The sequence below is a fragment of the Crocodylus porosus genome, unplaced genomic scaffold (assembly GCF_001723895.1).
Source record: "Crocodylus porosus isolate Cpor-Errol unplaced genomic scaffold, CroPor_comp1, whole genome shotgun sequence".
NCBI classification, from domain to species: domain Eukaryota; kingdom Metazoa; phylum Chordata; order Crocodylia; family Crocodylidae; genus Crocodylus; species Crocodylus porosus.
In genome coordinates this window covers 12,219,775-12,244,312 of record NW_017728906.1, presented here as the reverse complement: position 1 = coordinate 12,244,312, position 24,538 = coordinate 12,219,775, and the positions used below count along the sequence as shown (strand labels likewise).

At 46.5% G+C, this 24,538-nt stretch overlaps 1 protein-coding gene across 4 annotated transcripts in view; it reads right to left on the bottom strand.

Annotated features, from left to right (window-relative positions):
* ILDR2 (immunoglobulin like domain containing receptor 2) overlaps positions 1 to 23,502 on the bottom strand; it is a 48,135-nt gene extending 24,633 nt beyond the window's left edge. The window contains exons 1-4 of one of the 4 annotated variants that reach the window (XM_019528697.1): positions 23,346 to 23,495; positions 20,715 to 20,778; positions 11,725 to 12,057; positions 10,124 to 10,243 (exon numbers count right to left, since the gene is read on the bottom strand). In XM_019528697.1, the coding sequence (XP_019384242.1) occupies positions 10,124 to 10,243; positions 11,725 to 12,007 (403 nt within the window). In that variant the 5' untranslated portion in view covers positions 12,008 to 12,057; positions 20,715 to 20,778; positions 23,346 to 23,495. Of the gene's footprint in view, positions 1 to 10,123; positions 10,244 to 11,724; positions 12,058 to 20,714; positions 20,779 to 23,345 lie in introns of all 4 variants that reach the window. The other 3 variants (XM_019528695.1, XM_019528698.1, XM_019528696.1) reach the window with 3 other exon arrangements.
* Between the last annotated feature and the right edge of the window lie 1,036 nt (positions 23,503 to 24,538).

The following is a 24,538-nucleotide window of genomic DNA, read 5'->3' as shown; positions in this document are numbered from 1 at the left end:
CCCAGTGACCCAGGCAAGTCAGCCACATCCACTCCCTATATGTGCACATGATGTTTTTCTGTATGGGACGCTGCAGCTTTACAGGCAGGTCCACAGGAGAAGCCCACAAGCATGATTATGAGAGGGTGTCATTTATAACAGGACACCTTGAGAAATCTGGAAGTGCCATATGTTACAAAGCTGATGCACAAGCAAAGAAAAGGAAAAAAAGAGTGCAGTGCAGGCTTAAAAAAATTGAAAAAGCAAGTTCTTTCAAATTTTAAGTACAGATTTTCAGTTTAGAGTTAAGGTGAGCAAATCCAAGCCCAACAGGTAGCCTGATGCCTATTTGTTTTAGGAACATGTCCTGAATTCAGTTCCAATACCCAACATAAGCCTTACATATCATTAAGGTACACTGTATGCATCCATACCCTGTGTATAGCCACAGTGCCCCTACATCCATTTAAGTGGTGTGTGTTCTTATATAGCACCCACACTGTGCTAGGTTATTTACAGACATGCCAAGAGGAGGAGACCTTGACATCTAAATGACACAAAAGTGGGGTGGGACATAATGAAGGCAGCCAAGTGTAAGTCAGAGCAAAGGTATAAAGCCTCTTCTAATCCCTGCACTTCCTGCCTCCATACACGTTCCTCAGGTCCTGCATGAAGCAGAGCTCAGACAAGTGGAAAACTGAAACTAAAGCTCCTCACCTTCTAGCATCTCCTGCAAGCATAATAAAAGAGATTCCCCCTCAATCTCATTGCTTTTATAGAGCTTCTGTAGAGATTGAAAATGCTTCATTATGGCTCCAGCAGACATTCTTAACTCACTCGAAATTCAGGCAGTGCTTTGCGACCAGTTGCAACATAAAGCTGCTCTGGTACTTGCTGTAACACCATCAGTCATGAAAAGCTCTCTCAGCCTTAGCAGAAGATGAAAAGCTGATCCTGCAGATAAATTGCTCCTGGTTTATTACTTTAAAATAGGGCCCTCTCCATCAATCTATAGCAACATAAACATCTAGATGTCCAAAGTTTCATGGAATTCTCTGCTGGGTATTTCCTAGAAGGACAAAACTATTCACAGCCACATATCATACATAGTACATGCCTACAGTTAAATCTTGTATATCACAGGCACACTCTAGACATGCACAACAGATGTAGGCTTTGCATCACAAGTATATTACATCACACAAGCTCCACATGCATGTAAAAGATATGCCTTGTTTATACAACATGCATGAAAGCATAACTCCTGCATTTTATTTTTTTATTATATATAAAAATAAAAAATGCAAAATATATATATTGCATACTATTCACACATGAAATATTCACATGCAAGATATACTTGTGGACACGCATGCTTATATGGCATGGCTTTATAAAGCAGTGGTTCTCAACCTTTATTTTGTACCAGGACCCATTTGTAAATATCAATGGCCAGTCTTGACCCAGTGCCTCTCCTCCTGACCCACTGCCACCTTCCCCCAGGACCCAGCCTCCTCAGTGTGTTGGGTGGGGAGGGTAGAGGGTGTGGGACATGGGTGGCCCCAAGAAGCCCCTTGCAGGCTAGAGCTCTGCTTGCAAAAGCCACAGTTTCCCAAGTCTTTCTCCTTTAGAGAATCCATTTTTTAAGTTTGTTGATCCACTTCTAAAGTTTGTTTGCAACCCTTTCAAAGATTCTTGCAGCCCACTTTTGGGTGATGACCATGGGTTGAGAAACACTGTTATAAAGCATGGCTTCTGTATATTTACTCTACATACATGCAAAGTGCATTCCTGGCCGTGACCTCACAGGGAAGTAGATGACAAAATAGCTAGGGTTAGCATGGGGATTGTGATACCATAGATAAGTCAGGGGTGCATGAACTGGGAGCAGGACCTAGTTGGCGGGACTCCATCTCACAATGGTAGTGCCTCTCGTTTGAAACCCACCCCTCAAGCCCCTCACATTTTCTGCTAGGTTTTATGCAACGTGCTTCATGGTTTGCAGAATGCACTGGTACAACCACAGGTGTAGGTGTAAGGCATGGCATGCAGAGATGCACCTGTCAGAAACAATGCTGTTATAAGAACATCCTAAAATACTGTAAGGACAAGGCAGGAGGCCATGCCGTTCCAGCAGGTCCTTCACTTAGACCCCTGCCTCATTGAGCATACATTGATTCGTCTAGATTTAGGAGGGCAAAGTGGATCTCTTTGCCGTGCCAGATGGGCCAGGAACGCTTTATAGAGAAAGCAACAAAACTCCCACCCACCCCTGTCAACAGGTTTTACATTGTCTCTGCACCCACAGAGGTTTCTCGCTGCTCCTCCCCAGCGGCCTGAGGGACTGGGGCTGTGCAGGAATTCACAAAGCCCTCGCAGGAGAGGCCAATTCAGTGAAACCCGGGGCAGAGGCCGCGTCTGAACTGAAATCTGTTGACTTTGAATAGCCCCACTGGCTTCCAAGAAACAAAACCAACCAAAAAATAAAAACCTTAGTGAATGACTGGACTCCAGACAGCTTTCAGCACTTTGATTCTTCCCCCAAGCTGAGTTAATTCACCGGTAGCCTCCCCCCACTGCCAAGTAATTCTCCCCCCCTTCTCTTTTTTAATAACGGCTGTTAAGTAGGCTTCAGACAAACACTACAGCTGACCCAGCCACTCTCGTTCATACCAGCGGTTGCCACAGCAACGGCAGGGGGAGGTAGCATTACAGACTTGTCATGAATGCTCGCTAATTGAAGGCCGACTTTCCTCCCACAATGATGAGCAACAAGTGAAGCAAAAAATATATAGCAAGAGGGTGAAAGAACAGCACGTTGCAAGGCCCGAGGCGCTGGCTGGATGTAGGGGGCTGAGAACGAGGCAGAAGCAGAACATTTTTCCTTCTCTTGGTGTGGCGCAGTTCAGACCCAGAAGATTTGTGACACAAAAAAAAAAAAAAAAGATTCTCGCAACCTGCTTTTGGGTCACGACCATGGGTTGAGAAATTTGTGGCTCAGCTCAGTGTCTAGCAAAACAGGTGTCTAAGGCAGTCACCGTCACTGGGATTCGCTGTTCCCTACACCCCAACATTTGGACAAAAAAGGCATGGACAGTATGGGTCACCGACCCTGAACTCCCCTAGGAGACGATCATTCGAATTCACCTTCGCCGAGTTCAGCCCGTCCTGCGAGCACAGTGCAGATCTGCAAAACAATCTGGCTCCTCCCAAGAATACCAAACTTTTTTTTCTCCCTTTTAAAAGTGAACCTGAAAAAGAGATAGCAGGAGCTAGAAAGGAACCATTTAGGAGAAAAACAAAAAAATATGCTGATAAGAGATCGTCCGTCTTTGCTGCCTATTTATTATTGCTCTGCCTGTCTCAAAAATTGGACTGCAGGCATTTTGATAAATGGATTGAAATGACTGTCTAGTTTCAATGTCTCCTCTATATACACAAAGGCTATAACTCCTTATGTTCATGTTCATCACTGAAATCACAGCATATACCCCTATGTGACAGAAAATAGATGGCCCAATTTACCAAAATTGTCCTGGGAGCTTTATTCAAAAACTTGAAGTTTGTCCTTGTTTCAATAAAAATCTGGGACATGTTGGCACTGCCTCTATTCCCACTGCACCGCCGATTATGCTTTCCATACAAGTACTTCCCCCAGCTGCCTCGCAGTTATTCTACCCAACATGCACCTGCTGCCTCTCAATTGCAAGCGGAAGCCATGGCCACTCAACTGTGACGGAGAGGTGCAAAGTCTTCAGAGTGATTTTAGGGACTGTAACAGAGGAGGAGGAGGCAATGAGGCTGGGAAGGAAGATGGAAGGAATCCCTGAGTGGGGATAAGTCCAGGGAAAGTAACAGATCTGGAAAACAAGGAAGTAAAAAGGCAGGGCAGAGCCAGGGGGGGAAGACAACATGAGACTTTTTTTTATATAAAATAGTGGGGCAGGAAAAAGAGCAGGAATTAGGATATAAGTAACTGAACAGAGTGGGGTTTATTCAGAGAAGTTCAGGGCTGGAAAGGACCTTGTGAGATCATCAGGTCCAGCCCACCCCCTCTGGGCAGGAAAGACTGCTGGGGTCAAATAACCCCAGCAAGGTGTGCGTCCAGTCTCCTGGAGATCTTCAAAAGGGTAGGTGCCCACAGCACCCCCACTGGAAGTCTATTCCCAAGTCTGGTCCCACAAACAATTAAGTTTTTTCTTGTATCCAGTCTGAAACCTTCTTCTAGCAGTTTATGACCGTTGTTCTTTGTTTTCCCGAGGCGCTTTGGTGAATAGTTATTCACCCAGCCCCTGATGCTCTCCCCTGATATATTTCTAAGTTGCCACCAAATCCCCCCGAAGTCTTCTCTTTTCTAGGCTGAACAGGAAAGGATAAAAAAAATAATTAGGGCCGGAGAAAAGAAAAGCAGACAAAAACATGTAAGCAGGTAGAAGCAAATGGCAATAGTGTGCCCTTACAGGGGTTTGGAGCCACGGATGTTGGGACACAGGGAACTGTTTCTTTCCCAGATATGCCAGAATATGCCAGTGATGTCTTAGCCACAAGTGCCCTGGCACTTGGACCCTGACCCGGCAGGAGCATCAGAAAGAAGAGCAGAGAAAGCGTGGCTCTCGTAAATCAGAGGCTCTTCCAAGGAAGCTGCTTGGCAGATTCATTAGGAGAGTGTGTGACTATAATGAATTCCTCCTTGTTCCTTCTTGCTAGCAGTAAACTTTTCCTTTCTTCCCATCCCTCTTTCCTCTGTTTGTCAATTGAAGAGAGAAACAGCAGCAGCCCTTCCTGAAGATCAAAGTTTTAGCAAGCAACAAAGACCTCCAAGGAAGCTGTTGTCATGGATACCTTAGTAACTGAGGCCTTCTAATCATGCCAATCTCCTTTGTTTGCAGCGTGTGGCTGGAGCTGGCAAATAAGATGGAAAGGGGAAAAAAGAAACCTTGGCAACAAGTAGCATGTCTAAATGGCTAGAAATAAAGTAACTGCAAGAGGTGTTGGACAGAGATTCAAAAAAAAAGAGACAGCAATGCCAGATGGGTGCATGGCAAAGGAAACTGCAAAAACTACATCACATAGGAGTTCAGCTGAGGAGCACAGCCCGGTGCCCCCAGCTGGCCTACACAGATGCCAATGGACAGAAACCTTGTCTTGCTCCTGCCCTCTGGCACTACCCGTAGGCCTACATCCCTGCTCACAAAGGGAGGGTTATGGGTCAAAAAGAAAGACAGTTATGAGAGTTCTCTAGGGGTCTTCCTAGGCTGAGTTTTAGACCCTTCTGCTTGCCAACACCACAAACACCTCTGCCAACCACTGTGACTAGCAGCAGCTGAGATGTTGTTGGCAGCTTCTCAATGAATTGAAATCTTAAAGCTGTCGTCCCAATGAGGGATGTTTCCTGCCAAGACCTCTCCCATCACTGAGTCCATCACCTTTTCTAATCCCATCCCTCTTGGCATAGAAGGGTTTCCCAAATGTGGCAGTGTTTATATCTAGTATTAAGTCACTTTGATGATTAAGAGCTGCCCTATTAGCACAGAAGTCCCCATATACACAGAGGCACATACCGACTTACAAAGCTAATACATCAACAGTTATACCAGGGGTCAGCAATGTTTTTGGGCAGAATGCCAAAGACGCCCCCAACCTCAATTTCTAAGATGCTGGTGTGCCAGGGACAGACAGCAGGAAAGCCAAGATCCTTGTTGTGGCATCACAGCCCTGGCCCCTTCCCCACCATCTGCCCTGAAGCATGTATGCCAAGCAAAATGGCTGTGTGCGCCATGTTCTGGCACCCATGCCGGGGTTGCCCATGTTATATCATGTACACCATATGCACACGGAGTAAAAGGATATGTTTACACCTCTGCCTATCTGCATGTATTAGGCTTAGATTACTGTAATATTCATACTTCAGTAATTTTGGCAGGTAACATACATGGCCATTTTTTTAGTTTATTGATTTAAGTGTTCACTAACAGGAAATCAAGAAAACATCAGATGCTAATAGTTGTTTACTTAAAATGCAGCGACTCTAGAATCTGAGACTCCCAAGAGATTCATTAATAAAATAATATTTGATAAGTGTATCACTCATGTTGTATTATTTGAGTGCCAAGTACAATGAAGAGTAAGAGAAGGCAGCAGTTGTCTGGCAAAGCAAGATGTTCCATTAGCTGGAGTACCAGACACAGTCATGATTTATGGACTGTATTCCTGGCCCTTCTAGCAACTCACTGAGTTGTCTGAGAGCTAGTCTACTTCGCTTACCTGTGACTCAGTTTCTCCATCTATAAACTGGGTATCATAGTTCATGACCTTGGTGAGGAGCTTGGCTATCCAGAGATGGAAAATACTATTATACAGGTGCTATGAAAAACAACTGTATTAAAAGCATCACACAATCTGTGTGTTCACCATAAGCCTAAATTACAGAAGTCACTAATGGACGAGAATCTGAACTACTCTAAATTTTGGGAAGTACAGAGCCCAGATTTTAGTTTAGTCGCACCTTATTTTCCCCCCTCCCAGTGAATCTGGAATGACTGTGCAAAAGGAGAATTCAAAGATAACAAACAGCAAAGGGGTCTCGCACCCAAGTAAAACACAAGAATTGAGCTAACATGAACTCAGTGGTGCCACAGCCATGCACTGTACCAACCCTAACACTGCAGAGACAACACAACAGAGCTTGAGTCCCATTAAGAAGTCTTAAGTATCACCTCAATACAAACATCTGATAATCATTGCTGTCCTTACTTTTAAATAGCATCCCTTCCTTGCTGCTGTCAATCTCTTTCTTGCTCCTCAGTCAAAAATCTTTTTTTCTCCCACACTCCCTTGATCTTCCTAGACAGGGGTAGACAAAGTTGCCAATTAAGCTGTTCACTTGGATTCAGCAAAATGCTTAAAGTACATGCTTTACTTTTAGGCTTATGACAGAATCCCACTGGATTTGCTGAACATGCCTCAACCTAAGCGCATGCTTACAGAATTGGGGTCAAAATTGGGGAGGCAGCCCATGGCATTTAAAAGTGACCAGAAACACCTTTATCTTGGTGTGTGATAAATCCCAACAAGCCACCTACCCTAAACAGCCTCAGTGCTTCAAGCTGGAAGACTGCAGATATAATTTCTACAGGCTTTATTCAAGGAAGACAAAAGCACATAAGCCATTCAACTTTTTTAAATTAAAGAATAAGCAACTATTGAGCTCCTGATAGTTTGTTAAATGAAGCCTTGGGCTGGGGCAAAATTGAGGAACCCCTGCACTCAGCTAGGTAAATCTCTATAAATAGTTTTCCAGCACCGATATATATTTACCACTATTTTTGTGACTCCAGTCTTCTACAAGCTGTTAATATAATGTCAAGCTATTTTGGCTAGCAGCACCCTCAGCTTCATACTTCCTTGCTTCAGGCATTTTCAGCTGCCAAGGGGATTTTCTCTTCCTTCCTCTCAAACACTCATTAGTCTTCTCCATTATTCTGCCTTGCCCATTTCCTCCATTCATATGATAAAGGGCCATAGTCTTTCTTCACTCAAAACTCCAACCCATGTTTATATGATGCAGTGACCCCAAATATTAGCAACATTAAGTGTATTTTTAAAAGAGATGTCAGTAGGAAGAGGATGCAATGCATGTTGGCAAATTCAAACCTTCTCAGACGTCATCCATTTAGTGTTCCAGCTAATCCCAATAGGAAATCACTACCGTCTCTAAAGAACAGCAAACCAAACCCAAAAACCTCTTACAATGCATCCCCTAGGACTAGAAGTTCTCAGATCTGCATTTATGTTCAGTGTCTCCTTTCAATTCACTAATAAAAGCCAGAGCAATGGGGTGAAATCAAAGTGTCCCAGGAGGTTCCATAATATTAAGAAATGATATTTCTTTAGCTGCCTCTATCATCCTTTCAGGCATCACCATGTTGAAACAGCAAGAAAGAGAAGGAGGAAAAAAAACCTCAGGAAAAGCTGGAAGGACAAGGGATAAAAAAAGCAAAGGCAACTGGCATGTCACTGATATGGGTATATAAAGCTCTTGATCATCCTCCTTTGATGAGCAACACGCAGAACAAGTGAGCAAGTGGTGAGGCAGAACAAAAGTGCACTCAGGTTGAGTGGACTTTCATGCTACTGAGGAACTCAACAAAGTGCTTCCCCCTGACATGCAAGTGCTGCATGCAGGCTGCAATGTACAGAAATACCAATGCAATCAAGGTACAGTAGCCCAACATCAGAAGTTCCTTCCCACTCAGGACAGAGAAATAGTTGGGTAACCCCCTAAAGCAAGTCAAGATACCTTTCTCCTTATAGGCTCCTACACAGTGGTTCCAAGGGTGGAAACCAACATCCATTCACCTTTGCTCCCCAAGTCACAACAATATTTCATAGCCATTTGTATCTGAACATGGCGATAGTACGCACCATATTATGGTATGGCCAAAGAGACCTAGTCCTGTCCACTTAGGTGCCAGGGGCGCTTGGAGATGAGGCAGAGCTAAGTAGCTTATCACCACATAGGAGAAGTTGCAGTGCCATAATCTTGCCGGTATCCGACAGAAACAGATTAAATGGAAAAAAAAAAAAAAGGGGGGGGGGGAGTGCTTCAAAAAGGGCTTTAGAACTGGAATTTGGAATAAAAAGTTCCATGGTGAATAGATCAGGCCTATTTATACTACATGACACAAAATAATATTGTGGAACTAAATATGGATATGACGTTGGTTAGTGGTAAAATCCCTTCCCCAATGGCCCACTGCCCACATTATGTTTGTGAGGAGTTTTTGGCACTTTCAACTTGGCTGTTTATTTGACCACTAGCACTAAAGTCTGCTGCATTGTCCCCCTGTATTTAGATGTTATCTAAATGCTTGTCTGATCCAAGAAACCAAGGACACACAAAATGCATATCCCAGTGAATGCCTATATTGCATTTATACAGGTTTTTTCTCCATGCATTTTAATAGGTCCTTCACCATAGTAACGGTGTATCCAAGTATAATATACATTAAAAAGAAACAAAAAAAGAAACACCACCCTCTCTACCTGCCACCACTCTGATTTTAGGTTTTAACATCCAATTTTGAGGGAAGGGCTAGGTGGATTAAGGGGTTAGGGCAAAAGATGGCTCACATTTTCAGAGGAAAAAGATGGTTTTGGCTGACATTTAAATGACTATCTTCCTTAAATATGTCTTCGTTGCACAAGAAAGTATAGCAGGAGAAAGTCAGCTGTGAATCTAAGGTGCTATAGCTATTCCCGTATAACTCCCCATGTGGGAGCTCTTATTCTAGTGCCTTTCTCTAAATTAATTTATGCTGCTTTGGAAGGGGCTTAAGATAAGTTAGGAGAAAAAAAAATGTTTCTCCGATTCTGGAATAAAAGTGTTCCCCTAAGAATGATGTCAGTATAACTGTCCTGCAGTAACCACAGGAGCATACTCCCATGGGCAAGCTCTTATAGCAAAATCTGATCCTTTCTAAAGCCCATTGTGACAGAAATGAGCCCCCAAAGAAAGAAGGATAAATGTCAAGGCATTTGTATCAAAAGATACAGCCTGCAGAGCCATAATCTGGCCCCAGGTACTTATTCCTGCGCACGGCCAGTCTGGGACACCACCCCACACCCTCATACCAGATCCAGCCCATGGCACCCGCTCTGTGCAATAGGGAACATGAGCCACATGTGGTGCCTGCTGCAGCCAGTATGGCTTTGCATGTGGTGCAGTCCTGGATTGCAAGAACCATATATTTGGACCCCTGTTAGTACATATTTTTAAAAGACCACTTCTCGGGAGGGGGGGGGGTGAGGAGGGGTTGACTTTTGCTGGTATTTTGCCCATTTAGGCCTTAACAAATCAGTGTTCTTGATTCTCTGCAGCCCTGCACCTTCTGTAAAGATATACAGAATCATGCAAAGTCTGAAAGGCAGGGTCCCAAAATATGAACATAGCTATCTCAGTTTGGGAGAGTTTGTCACCCACTTTGCATAGGGGCAAATAACTGTGCAAGGTATTCTGAATTCAAGCCCAAGAACTGAATGACATGGATATCACACCACAACACATACACAGAGACAGAGCGAAGGAGGAAGAGAGCACAAGAGCCATCCACTGGAGAAGGGGCAAATCGATAAGACAGCTCACCCAGTACTAGCAACTCCACCAACCCCTCATTGTTGCCTTCTACATCGTCTGGGGTGATTATGAGGCAATAATAGAGTCCACTGTCTCCCCACATCAGCTTCCCAATCTGCAAATCTGCATCTGAAAGATAAAAAATATGGAAGACAGGGCCACCACTCAATTCCACTCCAAGAAGCAAAGGGTTGGAAGCGCTGGATCCAGCTTCAAATCTTGACCTCTACTCCCAGCCAGCTGTCACCAGTGGGAAAAGAGTTTTGCTCCCTGGGTAGTTTGTTTATTAAATCCTCAGAGCTGTGTTGAAAGGACAAGCCTCCTGTGGATAAAGGGACCAATCCTTTTCTCCACTAACTCTGTCAGGTGGATTGAAGCTAGAAAAAAAATAACACAAACTCATCACTCTTAACACTGAGCTCAGTAATCTGTGGAGCCAAATGGAGAACTAGAGAGTAACTTGAGAAAGGGCCCACACAGTGAGCACTAGGGCAAACCTTCTATTTCCACTCCTTTTGCCTCCCAAAGTGTCAAGGGCCCTGTTTCCAGATAGCATTCACACCAGCCAAGAACTTTGCCACAACTTTCATTGGAGCACATCAACCTTACACAAAGACTATGTCAGGTAAAACTACCCATTCTCTCCAAAGGCCGAGTATGCTACCTCCACACTGGGCATGTCTACACAAGGCACTACTGCAGTGTGGTTACTGCACACTTATTTAGTACTTGATTATACACAAGTACTAAATAAATGTGCAGTAACAAGTTACTGCACAAGAGCACCAGCAAACTTCTTTAAAGTGACGCCACTGTGCAATAGCCTAATACTGCATGGTGGCGTATTAGCCGCTACTGCAGTCAGTGTCTTGTGTAGACTGAGGGTCAAGGGCCTGGCTTCCCCATCTACTGAGAGTCAAGGGCCTGGTTTTCCCTACTGGCTAGATGACCTGTTATGTTATAAGGGCTGACATATTTAGGATTTCTGGTCTCACAAGACTTCATCTAACAAAAGGATGAGGGAAACCTCCCTTCTCCCCAAGCAGATTCCACCCAAGTGAAATCTCTTCCTTTCTTCCCTGCAGGAGGAGTGGCTTTGGGTGTATATGGACTTGGTTACAAAAGCCCAGAACTGAATGAACTTGAAATACTGCATTACTACACTCCAGCATTTTTGAAGGGCAGGAAAGGAGACTGCTCGGAGAGTTCATGATGGGGAATGGCCCAAGCTACAGAAGCTAAATTCTCAACCCTCACAGGAAAGTTTGATATTTCCATATCAGGGTTTGGGCCCACTGATGGCAGCAGCATAGAGAAGCTCAGGAGCAAACAAGCAAAGAAGCTGAACACTCCTCTTCACCTAGGAACAAGTAGCCCTTACAGGTCAGGGTTTGGGCCCATCTCTGAGGAAACCTCAGTGAAAAAGGGAGAAAGACTTAACTCCTCCCTCCAGCAGAGTCAACTGTTTGAATCCAAAGGTTTTTGATACAAGAGCTGACATTTAGCACCCTGGCCCAGGAAAAACCATTAACTAAACAATTCCCATCAGCTTCCAGCATTCATAATTGCCAAGAAACAATTCCAAACAATACCAGAATGGCTAGAGTTACCGTGGACTATGGTGACATCTCTTCCTTTATAGAAGTCCCCTATAGTGACTGCAGACCCTTGCTTGGAGGCCACGACACGGACCGTCCTCCTGCTGTCCACACAGTCCAGATAGGGATCCCACTCCAGGTTCCTCTTGCTTACAGCCTGTAAACCCGAGGTGGCCATACCCAGGGCTTCCCCCATACGATCCTGGCAGAAGGATTTAAACCTCCATTGGACCACAGCTGGCTGGTTGGAAGATGTAGAAAAGTCGCAGCGAAGCAGGGCAGGCTGAAACAGCATGCCCACCTTCTTCTTCTCGGGCACCTTGACGTCCAATCCCCCAGTTGCAGCTACAAAAACAGAAACACAAGAGTCATCCCTCTGAACAGCACAGACAGCATGTTTTAGAATGGTGTCATTCTCACACAGTCACATAGATTTAATGTGATCACCAGATTTCACATGCTCATGCTATCCCCAAAGGAATGCCAGCATGGGGGTTGGGAGGAGGGAGAGAGAGATTGATCTTTCTATGGAAGCAGGTCACTCAGAGTGAGGCTAGAGAGTCAAACGTGACATTTTTACACTCATGTTTGTACAGCACCTAGCACAACAAGGTCCCAGTACATAACTAGGGTTTCCAGGCAACGCACTAATACAAATAATCAATAATAAGGAAAGAGCTTGGTCAACTATAGTGCTTGTTCACAGAGGAATTCACAAGGTATTTCTAACCATGAATATAGGAATAGTTAAGTGCAAGTGAATATTATGATTGTGGTAAGGACACTAAAAAAGGAAAACAAAAAAGGTGGATAAGGGAAGGTGATACTTGCAAGGAAGGAGCACTTTGTGGATGGGACAGCTTCCACTGTGAGCCAGATTCTGGTCTCACACCAGTACAGAGCCACTGGCTTCAATGGAGTTATTCCACTTAAGCAGTAGCATAACTCATGGCAGAATCAGGCTTTCACACATGCAACTGTTTTTCAGCTGTTTTGAGCTAAGCCTCAATACAGGCAGATCCAGATCACATCACTCCTACCTCAGCTGGAATGTAGTCTGTGCCCCAAGTAAAGTCTGTTAGTATGGGAAGGGCAGAGACATGGCCAAAACTCTCAGACTTTTACATTGCACAGAAACTGATGTCTTTCAGAAGTTTGTGTCCTTTATCTGCCAGCTGACAGAAGAGTTGTGTCCTCTCTTGGCCTCAAACATCAGGGCCAGACACACAGGAGTGAATTGTACGTGGGACTGCTACTGACACTTTCTGACTCTGTAGGTGAAGGTGAATCTGGTTAAAGGTGCCAACCGACAAGGAATGAAGGAGGTGTTCTATTTATCCACAGCATGGGGAGCAGCAGCAGCAGTCCAAACTTCCCACACGCACCTCATTCCTACAACGCAGGGACCACCTCTAGGAGTTACCTTGTTTCAAAAGGCACTTGCACAGTGCCATTAATAAATGCAGTTCGTTCCAAGGACACGTAAGGTAAATCCCCTGCTCTGGATGGCTTACACAGTAAAGGAGAACACACCCGGAAAAACATTTCAGGAGAAGTGCCAAGGGGATTGATAGTGATGAGGGAGAGTGGGCAGGGATTGCTTGAAGAGGTGGGTTGTAGAGAAAGATCATAAAAGACAGCTTAGAAGGTATAAGGAGTGTTCGAGTCATAGTGCTTGGATCAGGAAACAGATAAGGTCAAGAGAGAGTAAGTGTAGGTACAGGGAAGAAAAAACAATGAAGACAAGCACAGGGAGCAGAAGGTTGAGCACAAAGAAATGAGGCTAAGAAGGCAGGAAAAAGGAGATCTTTATCATTCTCAGTTAAAGCAATTTCAGAGACTGGAGAGGGTTGGGAGTTAGCTCCTGGGGGATCAAGGAGACACGTGGAGGAAAGGAAGGGTATGTCTATATAACACAAAGCAGCACCACATAGAGACACCCAAGCTAGCTCACTCAGTTACCTTGGGCATCAGAAACAGTTAGCTGCAGCAGCATAACTAGGGTAAGGCAACTAGGGGCAGCAGCTAGTGCCACAGCCATACAATCACACTGGCAGCAACCAGAAGTCACCACCACCTCAGTTCATCACACCTGCCTGGGCAGCTGGCTGCCTTGCTATGCCCCTGGTTAATTACATTCCCATCAGGTCTAATTAGCCTGGGAAAAGCACTGCACTTAATACACCTATATTGCTTCCAGTACCTGGGCTTGAGCATTCAGTGTTAGCCTGTGCCATATAGATACTTCAGAACAGTGATTTTCAACCAGCGGTCCATGGACCCCTGAAGGTCCACAGACTATGTCTAAGGGGTCCACAAAAGATTACTATAATCAATCAAAAGTATCTGAATACCCACACTTATCATTCAAATGGGTCTGCACCTCCATTTGAAATTGCCAAGGGGGTCCATACCTCTGTTCAAAATTTATTAGGGGGTCCTCAGATGAAAAAAGGTTGAAAACCAGTACTGTAGAAATGAAGTCATCAAAAGTAAACCACACACACTGAGACCTGGACAATAAAAGGCTACAGCAGTAAATAAAGGAAGAAACCTCCTTTCATTGCAGTGTCCTTAAGTTGGGTAAAGCAAGCTGGTATTTGATACGAGAGGGCAACAAAGGAGAAGAGATGGTCAGGAATAAGGCTGGGAGTGAAGGGATAGGTTTAGAAGCAAACATCAGAAATCTCAACATCAGGAGCAGCAGTAGAGCAGTGGTGACCCAGTCGTTTCTATTCCCAGGGTACAGAAAAAAAGCTTGAGAACATAAAATTAAGCACCCCTTACAGGGTCAGGTACAGACATGAGAACAACCAATATATATAATTTTTTTAAAGTTTCAAGCATTTATTCTGAAGATGTTATCGAGATCCAGCATGCAGAATTTATTTAGTTTACTGATCTCTGCAGACTGACACCAGTGAAGCCAATTAATGCCATTTTTGGAGAAATATAGGCACAGTAGAGTAGGCTGTTCAGTCCTATTTTACATTCCACAGAAACAGATGCCTTTCAGAAGTCCCACCACCACACATACGACATGCTGAACAGTTGTATGGTGTTGGTAACAGATACTGGGCAGCTGAGGCTGAAGATCATGCCTTTATATATTACCTCATTTCTGAGTAGGGGAAGAACCCAAAACCCATGATCAAGGACTTCCACAGCCCATTGGCAATGCCTGGCACCACCCCACTGCTCTGTAGAGGAACTGCATGCTAGCTACACCCAATACCAAAGCGTGAAATTAGCTGATCTGGTGACTTAATGTTGCTTTACCAAAACAGATAAAACAATGACTCTGCAGACATGGTGAACAGTTAAATCTTTCCCTTATGGTGAACTTAAGTACTATGCTTAGTAAACAAAGTTGCTTTCAGCTAACTTCTTTTCCCTGCACAGCCCCATCTCCTGTTAAATGAGATTAATGAGTCGGACAGGCCAGGGACCACTTTAATAAATGATTAGCAAAGCTTCAGCAAATTTTTATCTGACTAACCACTTACCCTCCCATCTCAGTGCCCACTCAGAAAAAGCAAACTTGTGAGAAGCTTGTGAGAAAATACGGGAGTTCTGTTTCCACCGGAAAGTGTATGGGAGGCGTATGGTAAGCAATCTGGCATCTTCCACACAACATCCAATTGCTTTTCTGACATACGCCTTTACACTCAGTATCTAAAGACTACACACAGAAAGCACAGTGTAGTCTCTGCATTGGAAAGGTCTACTGAAGCCTAAATCTCTACACACACACACACACACCCCCCCGAGAAATTAATTAAACGCCTGTTATTGCTTCTGCCAAAAAATTACACTCTATTGATTCAATATATTACAGCAGTATCCATCAGAAAGCCCAACAAGATGCTAGAGATTAAAACAAGCTGGTCCAAACGGTATAAGGGTCAGCGTAGCCGCATTTCAATTACCACTGCCCATTTAGCTCTCCTTAACTCCAAAAGCACACTGCTGAACTTGGAATAATTCATAAAGGAATAGCTGGGCAAAACACCCTCATGTGACTAATAAGACAGAGTTCAGAAACCTAGGCTGCTTAGAGTAAAAAGCAGTATGTGAAAAAGATATTAACAAAGTGATTAAAGCTTAGTCATCACAGACCTGTTGAGCTCCCATCTAACTTAGTACAACTAGCACTAACGGTTGACTACAGTGAATAAACAGAAAGAATAAACTTGATTCTTCACCCAGACAAATTCTCAAAAATATAAATGTCCCATTCTCTTCTTTTTCTACTGCAGCCAATTCTTGTGATTTTACTGAGTCTCAGTCATTAACTTTTATTAAAATGCCCAGCTTCTAGCCAGGGGTGGGGAGAATACTGCCCGTGGGGTCCAGCTGGCCAAGGGGTTCTATTTGGCCCGTGACAGGTCCCTCATCTCTGCCCAGCCAGGGCACAGGGGGCAGCCCAGGCCATGTTACATGCAGCTGTTCCCACTACTCCCAGGCACACAGCAGGGTGAGGACAGTGCAGTGGCCAGACTCAGGTTCCCAGCAGCCCCACAACAGTGGCTCTTTCTGGCTGCCACTGCCTGTTGCTGCTGCCACCAGTCCTGGCCCTGCTGCCTGGGTAGCCTGGCCCATCTCCCTTTCATCCACTGCTGAGTGGGCGGGTGACTGGGATCTTCATGGAGACTGGCCTGGGACCCCCACAGGCAGGCCATGCTCAGCTGGACTGATGGGAAGAGGCCATGGGGAGACTGGAAGCAACTTCTGGGAGTAGGGCAGGCAGGCTGGGACAGCGACAGTGAGGGGCCAGGACCTGGGACAGATTGTGATCTGCTCTCCACATGTCCCTGCCTGCAGAACCAGCACCTGTTAAAGGAACAAGTATGGAGCAGATCACAGTTCTGCCCTGGGCCTGGGCCTGGGCCCTGGCCCCACACTGTCACTGCCCTGCAATCCTGGCCACAGCCTCTACCCTGCCTGCCTCTCTCTCCCAGATGTCCCTCCCCATCTGCCACAGTCCCATCCCATCCACCCAGCTGAACACACCGTGCCCACAGGGGTCATGGGCCGGTCTCTATGGAGACCCCATCTGCCCTCTCCATCTGGTGCCCCTGGCAGTGGGTGCAGGGCAGATGGGCCCAGGGGCTGGATAGGATCAATTGCCCCCCACCTTTCTGCACCAGGTTACGTCAGCACCCCACACCCCACCTCCAGCCTGCAACAACTTACCAAAACTCCTTAAGTGGCCCTACAGCCCAAATAATTGCCCACCCCTGTCCAAGAGCGATGATTTGAGAATCTCAGCTTTCATTCTTAAAAAAAAAAAAGTTTCTACCTTTATGGTACTGAAATAAAAGCTTGAAAACACAAATCAAACAGTGATTTTCAACCAAAACGGCACAGCACATTGGAGTGCCTCAAGATACTTTCAGGATTGCCACACAATGTTAGGTGTGCAAAACATATATACATGATAAACCCCAAGATTTCAAATCATAAGCAGTACTCATTTTCTGAGGAATGCCTTGAGTCTATCCAGAGCTGCCTCAAGTCTTAAAAATAGGTTGAGAATCACTGCCCTGAAGGTTCAGGCATAGACACACACACATATATATTTTTTTAAAGTTTTGCTTTAATTTAAGTGCAAGAGTGATGCTGTAACCATGATGATCCAGAAGTTATGCAAAAGGCAAATATTTCTGTTCCAACTACATAGTTGGGTCAATAAAAGAGATCACCCTAAAAAATCATTTTCTCTCACACATTATATTTAAGCCACTAAAAGGTTGTGCCAGTAGAAATATCTTCTGGAAAACCCCAGTAAGGGACTCATAGCTTATACTGGCAACAGGATGCTTGCACTGACAGCTTCACTTGACTCCCCAAGCAGAAGGAGTCATACTGATGAAGGGGTGTTGTCATCAGGGTGTTGCCTGCCTTGAAATTGTTGCTAGTACATCTAGGACACTTACGGGTGCAATTTAAAAAGAAACATATTCCTTGCCAAGAAAACACTTAAACATAGACCAAGCCTAAATCAGAAAACTGGCATCTGATCTTTGGAAGGTAGGGGACGTGGTGAAGACAAATATAGAGGTAAGCAGGTATGCTCAGACATAAGTATTTTAAGGCGGAAAGCATTAAAGAGGCTTTCATCTTTTGGTTGAAAGTTTGAATGTAGTTCATCTTTTGGTTGTTAATTTAAATCCAGTCCAGCTATGTCACTATTCAAAGTCACCACTGATTCACTCAATATATTACAGCAGTGGCCTATGTCAAGTGAATTGGAGTCTCAGCCTAGTTTTCAGTAGATTAGTATTCTTATCTGCTTTGGCTAGCTGACAAGGTTGACAACTACTGCTCAAGACTACAATCTGAATAGAGCAGACAGACCAAACAATGCTTTCAACCTTGGTGCTAACCCTCCAAGCCAGGTTTGAGGCACATCACGTTGCCGACACTGCCCCAATGAACTACTGTCATCCCTGTTCTCGGGTAAAACAAAGAACCACAGTCAAACCACCATCAAACTCAGGAGGAAAAGAAGTGAAGTGCAGAGAAGGAAGCAGACAAGGTTATTTGGGTAAGTGTGATATCTTAGTATACCAACTGAATAGTTGGAAAAAATTGTTCTTTACAAGTTTTCAGGCACAAGCACCCTTCTTCAGGCATAGGGAGAAGACACATGCTTCTCCATATGCCTTCAAAAGGACAGGGGAACCCCAGTAAGAAAACAGCCTGCATAAAGAGTTTAATCTGGATTCTTCAGCCTAACTAATGACGTTAGACACTGGCCTCTCTCCTAATCTGCACCATTCACCTTGACAGGGTTCCAGAGACTCCATGCTCCCAAGTTCACTGGATAGGTGAACTCCACAGCCACAAGCCGCCCACGGTGAGGAATATCCTCCACAAGGGTCAAGAATATTTTCCATTCCCCTAGACATTAGCCTCTTATCTGTAACTTCTCCCACCTTATTCTCAGCTCATGTGACATTCCCTCCTGCCACCTTCATGTTGTTGCTCCTACATTACATCCCCCAAACTCCTTTCTGTATTTTCAGGTGAAATTATTAATAGAGCTCTAGTTACTAAATCAAATTCACTCTCCCCCTGCCCCCCCCCAGCTAAATAAAAGTCATTCCCAGCTGCTAGTTTGTTGTCTGGCAGCTTCTGTAATATAGCCTCCACCATCCCAGAAACCACTTTCAGACAAGCTACCCTATGGTAGCCCCACCACAAGCGCAGGCTGAAATGGACCAGAAGATTAAACTTCTCTGTCCTTATCTACAAAGGACATTCTACCTGAGCTCTTGAAGGCACTAGTCCTGCCCCCAGGGCTAGCACCACTCAAGGGCTGGGAATGACATATAAACTGTGCACAGTTCAGTATGTCAGCTACACCCAGCTAAAGTGGGAGATGGTGAAGTTGGCAGCAGGGCTGCTTTAACTGAAGGCAGTTCGGACAGTCTCCCCAGAGACCATTCCACTGGCCATGGGCCAGCAGTGCACACTTCACTCCAGATCTGCCTTGCTGGCTCTGTGTTTTCCCTCAAACAGCTTGCAAAGTGGGAGCTGACAACGCAGGTAGGGGAGAGCCCACTACTAGCTTTACCAATAGGTGCCAGCTTTTTCCCCAGGCATGCCACAAATTAGCCCCACACCTTCACTGAGTACCAACCCCATCCTTGCCATCACCCAATCTGCTACTCAGCTGTCCATTCCCTGCCCTGCGCTCCCTGCCCAAGCCCCTGCTCTTTCTGCCCCATGCTCCCTGCCCGACCTGATACTCTGCTTTTTACACCCTGTGCTGCCTGTCCCTTCCCTAGTCTGCCATGTGCCACTTGTGTGTGGCATACATGCTGCAGGTTGACCACCCCTGCTTTATACCATCCACTGATGCCTCCCCATTGGAGGACTTCTCCTCTCCCCTTCAGCACTGCAGTCACAGTTTGTGGCCCCCTGGCAGTGGAAAGTGACATTAGAAGAGGTTGAAGACCAAGTCTTTACACATGGCCTCATCCTTAAGTGTGGGCCCGCCAGGACTGGGCTGGGTCAGTGTGAGGGAATGTTGCTCTTGCTGCTGCCAGAGTTCTGCATGTTCTAGGGATAAACGAAGGATTTCAGTCTCCGAAGTTGTACCTTTTATGAGCACTAAATCCACTTGGTATAATAATTAGGAAGGGAAAAAAAAGGAGCACATATGAATAAAAGACTCACCCTCCCTAACCCACCAACACCCAGAAGGTTTATGCAGTTTGTTAGTGGACTCAGAGAGGTTCAACAAATTATATACCCTCTCTTCCCAAAATGTGGGCTGAATATCCTCCCACGCAACACCACTCCCTTCAGGAAAAAAACGGAAGGACATACTGCCCTTTATCCTTTCTAATAAAACGGCAGCCGTCAGGCATCTGGGAAGTAGAAAAAGAAACAACCAAGCCCACTGGAACTGACACAGGATTTTTTGAAATTGCAGTAAGAATTCACAATGCACAAAACCAAACAAAAGATAAATGCAGGAGCTAAAAATTAAAGACAAACAAAGGACAGAGAGGAATTAGCTGCTGGAAGGAAGAGCGCTGGGAGTGCTGAGCTGAAATTTCTCAGCCCACCTAAACAAGGAAGGCGGGGAGAGAAGGGGGCGAGAATCTCTCTCCTTTGCTCTCTTTTGTCTCTGCTTTTCCTGTGTCTCATTCTTTCCTTTCACCCTTCTCTCTCGATCTCCCAACCCCCAGCCCTCTTTTCTAGAGGAAGGAATGTGCTGATCTGGCTGGCTTGGAATTCCTTACCTTGATACAGACCTTTCATCCCTCTGACCACTGAGGAGAATGAAAGCCCAAGCCTATGTTTTGTTAGTCAGTGTGTGCTTCTCTCACACATCCACACCTTTGCTATCTCTTGGCTGTGAAGACAGCACTGGGAGAACAGCAGATTGAGAGCAGGAGGGAAGAAAGCTGAAGGCAAACTCTGCAGAGTGCAGCACACCAACAAAGGATGCCTTGACTCCATCAGCATACTCGGCAGCTGCTAACCTGTTGCCTGCTTTAAGATCTTTGCCTATTGGCAGTCAGCACCACTCTGTGACACAGTCACATCCTGGGGGGGGGGAAAAAAAAATAAAAAAAATCAAGCACTAGGTGAGCTGGACAGACCCTCTGATTGCAGTAGGACCTTTTGTTCCACACACGTGGCACAAGTTCAAAATGCAGCCAGTCCCCTTAATTATGGGCTACTTTAACAAGGGGAACTTTGTCAATAATCCAGTCTTTTAGCTCATTTGGGAACGTTCTGATCTCTGGCTCTGTGAGAAGGAAATTATATGGATGAAGCTTACAGTAGTAAATGAGATTCCCTGATCTGGGAGTCCTTTGGAAAGGGGAAAAAAAAAAAAAAAAAAAAAACAAACTTAGAAGCTCCTTGGAGCTGGCCAGTAAAACATGCCTAGACTGCAGGGGGAGGGGGCAGTGGTCTTTGAAGAGTGTGGAAAGATACTGTCCTGATGTTAAGTAGCAGGCTGGGACCAGGTTAGAAGGACGGAGTAAGGAGGAAAGTTTTCAGTAAGCCCGTGAGCTGACTCCAACTTACTGGTAGCTCTGGGTGTGCTGTAGCTCTTTCCTCACTTACTGAAATAGTATAATTATGCAAGCAGCAAGAGGGAGGAAAGTGGCTCGGAAGCTGCTTAAACCCCAAATGTGGCAGTGAAGCCCTGGCAAGTAGCTATAGGCAGGCACCAGCACTGAAGATGACTCAGAATGAAAAAACAAGGACGGGGTGGGTGGGAGAGAGGTGCTATCAGCAGAAAATGAATTTGCTGTTCTGAATCCTGAATCTCGGGAAGAGGATGGGGGGCAGGGGAAGGGGGATTTAGGAAGTCTGAGGGCTTCTTGTTGGTGGGAAACCCACCTACATCCCACTTAGAAGCATTTTAAATGTCCAAAATATAACACCTCTCCCTCTTCCCCCACTAGTTTTCTTTCACTGCCATTAGACTCCCTGATGGCTGCAGCCTTTCCTGACACTCTTGCACTAGCTGCCAGGGAGGCAGCATCTCCACCCTGTCACGCCAAGGGGCTGCTGTCCCACCATTTCTGGTTGTGGGACCACTCCATTGCTCTGAGTGGGATGCTTCTCTTCGCTCTTCCTTCCCTAATTTATCTCTGTCCCTAACCCCATTTTCAGACCACTGTCTACTTACACCCTTACCTTTTCCCCTTTGACCTCCCTCTTCTCCATTTTCTCATCGCATTTCTCTAGGGTTCTGTTACTCACTGGCTTTCCATGGGCTTGCCTGTGCCATTCAGGTGCAAGGAAGGTCACACTGCCCCAAGTAAGGTTGGAGGGGATTGTGTAATGACAGTCACTCCCCAAGGCTCAGCAGGACCAGGCAGGCTGCACCATCTGTATAAAAGGTATAGGGAAGCCCTCTCTGCAAGTCAAGGCAGAGGCCAGGTGTGGCCTGGGCTCCTTCACACCTCTTGTGTGTGGACTAGTAAGCGCCCAGGAGAGCTGGGAGAGTTCCTTCAATTGTTCCTGGCCTTGGCATGGGACCATAAGATGGAGAGCCAAGGCTCCTTGCAACCTCGCTCCGGCACAGCAGCCAAGGACAATCTGGCCCTCTGGGTTCACATTATCTCCCCCACCACTACTTAGTTCTTCCGTCCTGTCCTCCAGCAACACCACCTTTTCCTGCCCTGATCCAGTAAACATCAGTGTCCTCCTGAGTGGCACCTGCCTCAGCCCCTCAGGAAAAAGATGCCTGAGTATCACAGGTCCCACACGTACGTTGGGTCCAGAGTTACATATCCATTTATAGAAAAATATATCAATTTGATGCTTCCTGGTAGGGAGTAGCCTCCCAACTCCAAAATCCTCTCAGAGCAAAGTGAGGTGGGGACAATGCCCTGCAGGAGCAGGCAAAGAGCAATGCCACCCTGACCTTGGAGGAAAGTAATGCCATTCTGCCCCAAGGGAAGCAAGGAGGGAGTGATGGGTCCTCATGGGGAGTAAGGGGGAAGCAGCCTATACCACCCCCACCCTGGTCAGCAGGGACAGATCCCCAGGCAGCACACGGGTAGACACAAAGCTACTCTCCCAGCCCCATAGGGCACACACTATTGCCACATGAGGACTGCAGCTCAACCCTTACACACAAAGTCTCTGCAAACTCTTCTAGGGCAACAGCTGGGGGCAAACCTAAGAGCAGGAGCCATCACCTCGCAACTTCCACTGGACCCCTTCACCTCTTTAGTCCTCCTCCCCTAGCCCCTCCCGGCCTTCCCCAACCCCTGGCTTTTCTGCCAAAAACCAGAGCCACCCCTAAAGGATCAGGGGGTGGGAGGGAGCACTCCTCCCAAGCTGCCTTCTCTAGAGAAGGGAGGCGATCGCAGGGGCTCCCTTCACTTTGGACCATCTTCCCCATGCAGCACTGTGGCCAGAGGGGTGCAGCAGGCAAGTGCCTTCCTGGGGTGGGGGTGGCATGAATGCCCCCTGACAGCAGGCTCCCTCCCTTTGCCTTCCTCCTGCCAACCTAAGGCCAAGGCAGGTGCCTGCTGGGAGGTACGGATGCCCCCTGACACCAGGCTGCCTCCTCCCTCCAGGCCAGGGTGCCCGGGAGCCAGCCCCTGGGGGCACTGCTGCAGCAGAGGCGGGCACAGCCCCCTTACCTGCGAGCCCCAGGAAAAGCAGCCAGGCTAGCAGGGACCCATCCATCTTCCTGCGCTTTCCATACAGGAGGCGGCAGGCAGCCCCTTCCCGGCCGGGCAGCGCACAGCACACAACCCGCGCCCGACAGCAGCCAGCGCCGCAGACTTCTCAATGGGCGCTCCCGGGGGAGGGGCGGGGCGCCATGGCCCCGCCCCCGGTTCCGCGCATCACGTGGCTGCCCCGGGGGGGCTGGACCCCGCGTCTGTGCGCCCCCGTGGTTGGGGGAGTTGCTGCGCTCCTCTGGGGTGTTGCACGGCACCCCTCTTCTCCATCGCAAGGACCAACGGGCTCAGGGTGCAGCAAGGGAAGCTGAGGTCGGATGCGAGGGGGGGGAACTCTGTAGGAGGGTAGGGCTGCGTGGTTGGGGTGCTCTAGTTGGAGCTGGTCCTGCTTTGAGCAGGGGGTGACTAGGTGATCTCCTGAGGTCCTCATGGTCTGTGATTGTAAGACTGGAGTGCAGGGGCTTTGCCATAGCCCAGCACGGCTACAACCCATGCCCCCGAAACATGGAAGATAGTGAATTTTGCGGTTTGAGATGGAGCCTACGCAACATAAAAAAGAAAGAAGCCAAACTCAACAGAGACATATATTTCCTATGCCTATGCAAAAAACACAACTTCATTCCCAGAGGACTAAACATCTACAATCTGTTGGTCTAATAAAAGCTATCAAATTTACCCAAAGAGCTTTGTCTGCCTACTGTCCTTAGACCAACACAGCTACAACCTATCCCCAGGAATTTGCCCACACACGAGCAGGCTGTGCACCCATCCAGCAACTTAGAACAAGTGCCTACCCAGCATGTCCAACAGCTCCCCCAGCTATGGTGATGGGGCACGAGGGGATGCAGTACACCCCCATTTGCTAAGCTTGCAGCCTTGAGAACTCTGGCCAGGGAAAGCAGACAGCCTGTTGTGTCTCGAGCCCCCAGAGGCTGCCCACGCCAGATGTGTTTCTCTCAGGAGAACTATTTTAGTTGGTCTAATAAAAGATACCAGATTCACACAAAGAACCTTGTCTGCCTATGTCCTTAGGCCAACAAGGCTACAACCTACACCCCTTTCTCTCAGGATGCGCTCGAAGGTCAGCCTGGACTTCTGAATTTGCCAATCTGGGTTGTGGCAGTGGATTGCTTTAATTGTACATGGCTTAG